This window comes from Ictidomys tridecemlineatus, chromosome 2 (genome assembly GCF_052094955.1).
Source record: "Ictidomys tridecemlineatus isolate mIctTri1 chromosome 2, mIctTri1.hap1, whole genome shotgun sequence".
NCBI classification, from domain to species: domain Eukaryota; kingdom Metazoa; phylum Chordata; class Mammalia; order Rodentia; family Sciuridae; genus Ictidomys; species Ictidomys tridecemlineatus.
The window spans coordinates 122,426,042-122,436,506 of NC_135478.1; the positions used below are offsets into that span (position 1 = coordinate 122,426,042).

General features: G+C 37.8%; 1 protein-coding gene across 1 annotated transcript in view; it reads right to left on the minus strand.

Moving 5' to 3' along the window:
• The window catches only part of Lancl2 (LanC like glutathione S-transferase 2), a 49,159-nt gene extending 39,060 nt beyond the window's left edge, over positions 1-10,099 (minus strand). Inside the window, exon 1 of the mRNA XM_078027647.1 lies at positions 9,055-10,099. Coding sequence (XP_077883773.1) covers positions 9,055-9,261 — 207 coding nt within the window. The 5' untranslated portion in view covers positions 9,262-10,099. The remainder of the gene's footprint in view (positions 1-9,054) is intronic.
• Positions 10,100-10,465: the final 366 nt, after the last annotated feature.

The following is a 10,465-nucleotide window of genomic DNA, read 5'->3' on the forward strand; positions in this document are numbered from 1 at the left end:
ACATTGTACAAATATACCTATAAAATGCATAAGGGAAAAACTTGGAGGTTTTATCACTGAGATTTTATCTGAGATTGATCCTTTGCAAAGGCATTGCAATCAGAAAGAAAATGTTTTTTTCTAATAAGGGAGGTTTGTTTTCCCATACAAAAATGCCCAGATGTGTTATAAAGCAAAAATATAATGGAGTAGCTATTAATCACTGGTTGTAAAATTCCTTGTAAGGCATCACTACACTTGTTATTACAAAGGATGCACAATGCATGCATATGACAAGATTTATTATAAGGAATAATAAAGGAGACACAGAGACAAGGTGCAGGGGTAGGAAAGTGGCTTATAAACTTGCGCCCATTTCCTTCTTTACAATGTTCTTCATGATAATAAATCTTAGAATTTAGATGGGAGAGCTTTTTTTCCTGGAGCAAGAGGAGAAGGAGAAAGGAGGGAGAGGGAGATGAAGAAGGAGACAGAGATGGAGAAAGAAACTGAGATGAAGATGGGAGCAGGAGAAAGAGAGAAAAAGTGAAAGAGACAGGCAAACTCTGGGTGACATTTAACCCAGTTAAGTTCTTAAAAAAAAAATTGGGGAAATTATATCCTCCTTAGCCATACTCTTTTTGCCATGTACTTCATCAAAATAATTAAGGGAAATAATTTATTTCCAAATTTCTTATTTCCTAGAACATATGCATACATTCTGTATCTCTCTGCTCCATCTCTAGATTTTTAAAAAGGGCATGGAAAATCACCATGTTCAAAAGCTATGTTTTTATTTATTTATTTATTTATTTATTTTGCATTATACTTCTTAGTACACCTTTATACCACAATTTGTCATATCTCTGATTGTATATAAGGTATGTTGACAACAAATTCACATTTTCATACATGTATTTTGTATAATGATGAGGGCATCTTTTCACCATCCTTGCTATTCCCCTTCTCCCTGCATTTCCCTCCCACTCTATTCCCTATCTAGAGGTAATCTTCCTCCCTTGCTCTCCCTCCCAACCCCATTTTTTATATTGAATATGGGAAAAAAGTTGATTTCACAAATTTTTATAATTTTATAAAACTTATAGCTGATAAGAATGCTTAAAAGCTATTACTGAAATTATTCACTGTTTTACTGAAATTTTCTTTATCTTGGCATAAGACTCAGCAAGTGTAATACAATAGTTTATCAACTTAATATATGATAAAATGTTGAATATATATATATATATATATATATATATATATATAATCTTCAGACACCTAGGAAATACTTGAGGAAAAAATGAAATAAAAATGTGGCTCATTAGCAAATTCTAAGTCTAAAATTAGATTATTTCATTCAGTTATTTAAAAAAAAAATAATCAAATTGCCAGACACTATTACTAGAATAAAAAGTTGGATAAGATTAAATCTTCCCTCCCAAGTTCCTGATCTAATAAGACAATCATAAGAATAATTATGAGAACACATAATAAATGTTTGACTTAGCAACATATAACATGAAATATTCCGAAAGATATGTAGAATGATACTAAAACTTCAAACGTGTCTACAGCCTAGAGGAGCTAGGTAAATGGTGCATCTTGAAAAATAATCTTCAATTCACCCTTGTAGAGGGTATTCAGGAATTTACTGGGGTTATTATTGCTCCTGGAAGTAGGCGAGTAGCCAGAATATTTAGAAGGGTGAAAGAGAAGATGGAAAGGCATTAATAACCTTTGTCAGGCTGGGAAGGGGTTTCTTATAGGTCCTAAGAGACCCGTACTTCTATAAGGAAGTATCATCAGTGGGGCACTTTATGGGCTGGAAGTCCACGAAAGCTTGTTCCTCAAATGGAAAATGCTGCTGAGCTTGCCTTGCAGAGCTGTGTGCATTCAATTTTATCCTATACTTCATTAAGAGACTATATGTCCTCTGTCTGAATCTACTGTTGTCCTTCACTGTCATTATAAAAAAAAAAAAACGAAGGTCTAAGGGGCAATCATTCCCATATTTTGCAAATGAAGGTATGCAGCACAGGAAGAGAGGAAAAGTCACTTACCAAAAGTGATGCTAATAGGAAGTGGCAGGGTCAGAGTGTGAACCCAGGTATTCAGCTCAAGATTGATAAACTAAGGACTTTTACAATATAGCCACCCCAAAATATGCCTAAGTCCCTGAAACCTGAAACAGATTACAAACTTTAAAACAGATAGTGTAATGAATTATCTAGGTGAGATCAATTCAATCCCATGAGCCATTAAAAGCAGAGAGCTCTGACTGAGAGCTATAACAGAAGGTGATGAGAAAAAAATGTCAAATATGAAAGAGACTCAATGTACTGTTGCTAGAGAAGCCACATAGAAATTATGAAGACTTGGGCAACATGGGGTTGGGGGGTAGGGGGAAGACCACCATGGCCAACAGCAGCAAGGAAATATGCACCACAGTCTGACAACCACAGGAACTAAAATTGGAAGCAGTCCATCCCCCAGAGCTTCCAGAAAAGAACACAGGCCTACTAACATCTTGAGAATTTCTGAGCAGAGGAACCAGCTGAGCTACACTCTGACTTACAGAACCCAGAGAAAATAAATAGGTGCTATTTTAAGCTGCTAATTTTGTTTGTTTTTCCTTTTAATTGAAGAATTACAAACATACAGACTCAAACATAATAAATTTTCATAAGCTGAAAACACCTAATTACCCAGCCCTTGCATCAAGGATCAGAGCATCATCAGCCTTCCGTTTTTAAAATTAATTAATTTATTTATTTTAATTAGGTATATATGACAGCAGAATGCATTTTGATTCATTGTACACAACTGCAGCACAACTTTACATTTCTATGGTTGTACACAATGTAGCGTCACACCTTATGTGCAGTCATACATGTATCTAGGGTAATGATGTCCATCTCACTCCACCATCTTTCCTGCCCCCATGCACCCTCCCTACCTCCCTCCCCTTTTCCCAATCAAAGTTAATTTATGATATTATTTTTATAATGTTATCAATAGAAAACTAACACAACTAACTTATTTAACCCCTCAAATGGCTTCATCATGGTTATAATTTAGCTTCAAGGAGAAAAAAAGCATCTAGCATGCATCTTATGGAGTTTGCTATGTGGAAAGTGGCAAGGATAATGTTTTGTGATGAAGTACAAAGATGCCATAAAAAAGGTATGTAGCCAGGTGCAGTGCACACCTATAATCCCAGTGGCACAGGAGGCTGAGACAGGAGAATTGAGAGTTCAAAGCCAGCCTCAGCAACTTGGTGTGGCTCTAATAATATAATTCACACACTCCTGATATATGGCAGGTACTTAAGACCCTTCATCTAATTTAACTCTCTGAATAATACTGAAAACAGTATTATCATCACCATGGAATAGATGAAAAAACTAAAGTTAAGAGAGAAAGACTTGCCTACAAGTTTTGAAGACAATAAAAGTAGGCTTTTGACCCACAACTCAGTGAGACTCTGTCTCTAAATAAAATACAAAAGAAAGAGCTAAGGATGTAGCTCAGTGATTAAGCACTCTTGAGTTCACTCTCTGGTACAAAAAAAAAAAAAAGGTATTTAGTGAAAGACATGGTATTTCTTGAAGAAATAAGTAGTTCTATCTGAAATTAAGAAACATGCAATCATTCTTTTTCTAAAATAATAATGTTCCCTGTATTTTCTTAATGAAAATTTAATGCTGGTTTGAAGAAATACAATTACCATATATAAAAATACAGAAAGTGTTAAAAAGATTGATGATAAAACTTTTTAAAAAATTAAGATTTCAACTAGAGGTTAGTAAAAACTTCCAAAATCAATGTTTAATGTAAATAACTCCTAAAAACACAACAGTAATTTCTGAACAGTTATGCATGAATCAAACTTGTTGTATGAATAACAGTTTAAATGTACTAGGAGTACTTACTAATAAGATAATTCATACATTCCTGATATATGATAAGCACTTAAGACCCTTCATCTAATTTAACCCTCTGGATAATACTAAAAACAGTACTATCATTACCATGGAATAGATGAAAAAACTAGAGAGAAAGACTTGCCTACAAGTTTTGCAGATAATAAAAATAGGTTTTTGACCCACATCTTCTATGTGAGGATATATAAAAAGTTGCTAATGTATATACACCAGTCGATCTTTCTTAGGAAAGGTTTTACAAAACTTTTTGTTAGAAGAAAGTACATTCCATAATCTCACATCTTTAAGGATCTTACTTGTAAGTAAGATGCTCTGTGATGTCTTACACATTTGAAAGGCTTTGGGTTTGGTTTTCTAACACTCCATTCTGTTAAACAAAAATGAATAAAACAACCCATAATCCTTACCTCAAAGCTGATTATGAAAGGGGAAAGTGGACAGGAGAACTACATCTTTCTACAGTAAAGAATTAGATGGTTATGGAAACATCTACCTTCGCTAGTGATATTTATGATAAATAGGTCCTTACCTAAACTGAATCTGTATCAAGAAAATGCTCTTTGCTTAGATGTTTAAAAATAGTTCATTCTCCAGAAACATAAGGATTGGTTTACGTAATCAGGTCTGATTCTGTTTTTCTTATTTCAAACTCTATTATGAGTAGAAAATATTGTAGATTACCTATCCTAAACAAATCTCAATCCAGTTTGATGTGTGACATGAAAAAGTTATTGATGATCTCCTATGTATAATCTCTAAGGCAAATATATCATAATCCCAAGAAAGTTAATAATTGCAAGAAGTTTATAAAAGCAAAGGTTATGTAATATTTTGTGTATTCTACTGAAAATATAAATTTTAAAGTAAATTGTCATTATCACATTTTATAATATAAAATGCATGATGTTAATAGCTACCATTAACTAAATTCTCACTACTTACCTATGCATCAGTAACTATGTATAGCTAATTACCACTTATATCAGGCATTGTTCTGAACGTTTTAAATGTATTAACTTAATTAACCATTATAAAAATTATATAAAAATGGGGTATTACAACTATCATTACTACAAGCTTTTAACAAACATATTATAACTATATTAAGAACTTCAATTAAACTTTCAATTTAACTTTTAACAAGTCGATGAGGTAAGAAAGCCAAGTTTCAGTGTAGTTAAGTAACCTGCTCCAACTTAAAAGCAAGTAAGTGACAGAAAAGTAGCAAATAAGTCTATCCAAGTAATTAACTGCTCTACTTCAGTTTATTCACAAAATGGGAAATGTTAATTTACTATTTCATTAGCCTCCTCTCCATTATCTTCCCATCACCCTTCTGTCAATACCTTTCCATATTAGGAATTAAAAACTGGTTGGTGGTTAAGATCATATTAAAAAAAAATTCAACAATGTCATAGAGCAAGAAAGAATATTACTTCTCACATTTAGGATAACCCTGGGCCTGGTGATCTTGTTAAAATGTGGCTCACTAGATCTGAGGTGGGATTTGCATTCCTAACAAGTTTTCTGGAAATGTTTGTGCTCTTGGTCCACAAACCTCATTTTGAGAAGAAAGGCTATAGAGTTTATTCCTCTACTCCACACCCATATACCACTACAGTTCATTTTGTTATGTATGTATAAAAGCATATATACATGTGTGTTTAAGAGACAGAGTCTATGTTATTCAGGCAGCCTCCAACTCCTGGGCTCAAGATGATCTTCCTGCCTCAACTTCCCACATAGCTAGGACTGTAGGAATACACCTCTTCATTTTGAAAGAAGAAAAAGGAATTATATTTCTCTGGGCTATTGAGAAGTGCTGTTCTCCTTATGTTTATATATAATATGAAGTTAAACAAATTTTTATAGAAAGACCATCCACTTTTAAACAAAAATATGAAAAATTAAATAAATTTTTAAAATAAAGCATTCCAATAACTCAAGATTATACCAAATTAAGGATGCAAAGTAAAAGTTTTCCTGATTTCATTTTTCTGCAGAAAAAGTTCTAAAACCCTTCAGATCCATCAAAATCAGCCCCTCTCTACCTTTTGTCTCAAACTCCCATGTCATTCATGCTCCCCCTCTCCAGCCATGTTTTACTCCTTGACAATCTACTATTTTAGTACTGCATCTATCTCCAAAGTCCTTGCTCATGTAGTTCTCTACCTTAGGCTGGCAAGTCCTACTTAATCTTCAAGGACCTCAAAAATATCACCTTAATCTGAAAAGCCTTTCCTGGTGCCAGTGGGCAGAAGTAATCTCTTTCTTGTGCCTTCATTATATCATTTGTGTATTCTCACTTACTACACCACTCATTGCATGGTTCCAGAGGGTACACTTCCAGCAAGTTCCAGTGGTACAGTATCACACCCATTTCTCTGCCAGCCAATGGCCATGCCTTCCCCCAACAAGTTCATTTCTTGGCTGCAAGGCTGCAAACCACTTAATATTAATATGCTTGTATAATCCCTTCATTTGTGTGATAGGTCACTTCTGAGATTATAAAATAGACAGCACCTTCCATCTTGTTCTTGTACACCTTGAAGGAAGCTATGTCCTGAAACAGCCCTATGGCAAGGCTTATGTGTGGTAAGAAACTGAAGCCTCTAAATAATAACTAAAGAGCCCTGCCAACAATTATTATGTGAACAAACCTGGAAGCAGATTCTCTTAGCCTCACTTAAGCTTTAAAATGACTGCAGCTTCCTCAACAAGTTACAACCACTTAGTTAAGTGGCAACCGTATTCCTGACTCTCAGACATTAAATATTTACAAAGTGGCTAAATTAGGGGGTAATTTTATACACAGCATAGCACCCCCTGTGTTATTAGCACAGGTACCTTTTCTTTGTACACTCTCTCAGTCCTATGGATGAGGCTGCTCCTTATTTCCACTATTCCTATATTCTCTAGAACTCTCCTTATTTATAATGAGAAAAATCAAACCTTGGGTGGTTTCTATCCTGATTGAACCCTGACAATATGCCAGATAAAGCTGATGCTACTGGTCAAAGAACTACTAGCTTAGATCAGCTAAGGATTCAGCTCCTGGAACTGAAGTCAATTCCCTTCAAGTCCATGGCCACAGTAAATTCCAGTAAAAGTCAGGGAGGAAATGACTGTAAAGTATTGAGAGTATTTGCTATAGAAATCTCCCATTGTTTAAAACCTGCTATTATCTTGATTCACTGTTTTTCATATTTTGGCCAATACTGTAAAAAGTGCTCATTTTCACATTCAAGAACACATTTTCCATTTCCCCTTTTCTTAAGTACATAATCACAACCACTGGCATAGGTCTCCAAGACAATTTATTACTATTTTAATTGCATAGACAATTGGTCACAAGACACATTCATTATTTGTCGATTTTTAAACAAATTGATTTCGTGTAAAGCAGAGATCAAAATCACAGTTATTGAAATATAAAGTGTAAAAATAAAAATTTGTAATTTTGGTACTGTAAGTTGTCCCAGTATTTATCTTATTTATTGTGAGGTTGAAAATGATGCTCACCTGCCCCATCAAAAAGCTGTCAAGAGTTCACTTCATTTTTCACTAAACCTCGAAGTATTGAAAGAGCAACTAATTATAAGTATAAATGATTTAAAAAAGTGTTTGCTAGAGATATTTGTTGTAAAAAAATTGAACACTAAGTCACAAATATAACAGACATATGAAAAAGAGAGGAAACAGAAAAACAACATTGATATATGAGTTCTAAAGCATAGCATTTAAACTGCTAAGAAACAGTTAACATTTATTCAGAGCCTACTAGGTAGCAGATCAGTCATTCTGCTGGGCAATTTATATTCTTTAATTCATCACTAACATCCCTGAGTTAGGAATGATTATCCAACTTTTAATACAAGTAAGACAAAAGAGGCTTAGAGAAGTCATTAGATTTCATATTCAGACTCTTTCAAATTTACCTTCCTAGTTTTGGCCAACTTCTCCCTTTTCAAAAATAGAATGCATGGGGAGCCAGGGAAGTGAAAGGAGCCTTGTAATACATAGAGAAAAAGACAACTTGGTAAATGTGTGGTTTTACCAAACATGAACAAATCGAGTTCACATTCCAGAGAAACGTGGCAGAATATGTCCCAGTAAAACATATCATTTTGGCAAAAGGATTATTTTGAGCTAAAAGCACTTGAGAAACAGCAGGTGGGTGTTCAAAACCTCCCCTTTTCCTCCTGAAAGTAGGAGATAAAACTTCCATGGAAAAGATGCCTGCCCCAATACCAGGAGAAACATTCTTATCACCAGGGACAGGGTGTGGAAGACAGAAGAATTTTATATTTATTAAAATTATCACATTCCTTTATTCTCCGTATAAACAGTATTTTAGTTCCCTTCCAATAATTGTCTCTTGTTGTTTAGCCTAATATAAATGCATTTGGTTTTGCCACTTCCATCTTCATTTCTTTATGAGGCTCCTATGTCAATAAAACATGAAATAAATTTATGTGCTTTCTGTTAATTTGTTTACGTTAATTTCATTCTCTGGCCCAGCAAGGACCCTTACAGAGTAAAGTTTCTCTTCTTACTCCCGTCTTCAATTGCTGGGCACGCAGGAAAAAAAAAAAAAATGACAAGACTTGATTTTATGAACAATGCTTTTTTGCTACTATTCGTCAGAGATAAGGTCCAAGGGTGGGGAACCAACCAAGTATGACATCCACACACAATCAGGCTAGGGAGAAATGCAAATAGGTTTTTGACATTAAATTCATCAGTTTTAGAGAAGGAAGCCAGGAGGCAGGCCTTCTTTCGTACATAAATCTGCATACTCAATCGCCACTAGTACCCTAATATCATTTTTAGGCGCCAAGAAAAAAAGCGCTCCATTAGAGTTTTAAAGACCGGAGGGCCCAGGAGGCGTATACTGCCATTGAAGTGGCCACTGCAATAAAAGCTCACAGCCCCTAGGCCATTCTCGCTCGGCAGGCTGGCGCCGGCAGACGACAAACGCTCATCGCCCTGTGCCTAGCCCTGGACTGGCAGCAGCGACGCGCGCGTGTGACGTCAACGCGCCGCCGGCCGCGACGGGTGGACGCTACCACCGCTGGCGCCCCCCAACCCCCGCCGGGCCTTTCCTGAGGCAGGGCCGCCGACTCACCTTGCCGTCGTGGTGGAAAGGAAGGCCGAACTCATCTGTGGTGGATTGAGTGCGAACACAGCCCGACTCTTCTGAGGTTCCGGTAGTGAGCCCCGCGGCGGCGAGGGCGGCCTCGTAGTCCGGGAAGGGATTGGTGAACGCGCGCTCCTCCATCTCCGCCTCCCCTCCCAGATGCAATTTCAACCTCTTTGACATGGTCTCGCCCATCTCCGCCGCGCGCCCTCTCCCCACCCTAGGTGCCGCGCGGCACGGCGCGCGGGCGGGGACAAACCTCCTGCCGGGGCGTTCCGGCTGGAGCAGCGCTGTCTCGCGCACCAGTCACCTACCGAAGATCCCGCAGCCGGAGCCAAGGGCTTCCTTTAGAAAGAGCGAAACTGTGAGCTGCCGGGATGAGCGGAAGTCTTGGAACTCGCTATAGCCTCGCCTGGTGGCCTTCTTTACCGCGGGGTGCCTGCACATCTGGATGCAGCCTGTGAGCTGCACGTGGTGCCTCCGCCCCGCGCGGCTGCTGTTCGCTGCGGCGGGAAAAGTGGGCTCGGCGGGACCTCCGTTGCCCTCGGCGGTTCGGAATACGCTCACGCTGGCCCTGGCCTTGCTGGGACCGGGATAGTAGCCCGCAGAGCCTGTCCGCGGGTACGCGCAGGCTGGGCTGGAGCCCCCGGGTCTGGAACCGCTCCAGTAATGCCGCGCCCTGTCCTCTCCGGTGGCCGATTTTCTAGAGAAAACCGAATGAACCGCGAGGGGCACGTTCCCGCAGGGAAAACCTGTAGAGAATTTGCTGTCATTCAAGGAGTGTGCTGTTCGCAGAAAAGGAAAAGCGCATCCCCCGACGCTCCATCATCAATCTGCATTTTCCCCAGCCCGGTGATGCCGCCCATGTCCTCAGCCCCAGGTGGTGCGCCAGCCACAGGAATAGCAAGCAGCAGCTTTGTTTGATATTTTTAAAGAGAGAGAGATTTAAAAAAAAAAAATCTCCTCTAAAGAAAAGAATTTCAAAACAGACTATCTGCAAAGATAGTCTCCAGGGGCGAGGAATACAGTCCCTCCTATTCATCACTGTTGGGAGGGGGGGTTGTCTTGGAGGAGGAGCCACAGGCTTTATTTATTTATTTTTAATCTTGTGTTTTATTTTCAGTTTCTTTGTTTTGAAAAAAAAATGGACATCTTTGGTAACAAGAGATAATGTGAAAGCATATTTAATCATTGAAATATTTTATTGACCAGAGAGATCCCTTCGCTATTACTATAAATGCCCTGGAGCACAAGAAGTATCATAAAAAAAGGACACAAGCAAATAGAACTTTGCATTTATATAATTATAATATATTAACTTCAGTCTTTTATTGATTCTCTTTTATTCTTCATGCTATTTGTTTAGAACCAAATCAATATGATTTGTCCTCCTTAAGAG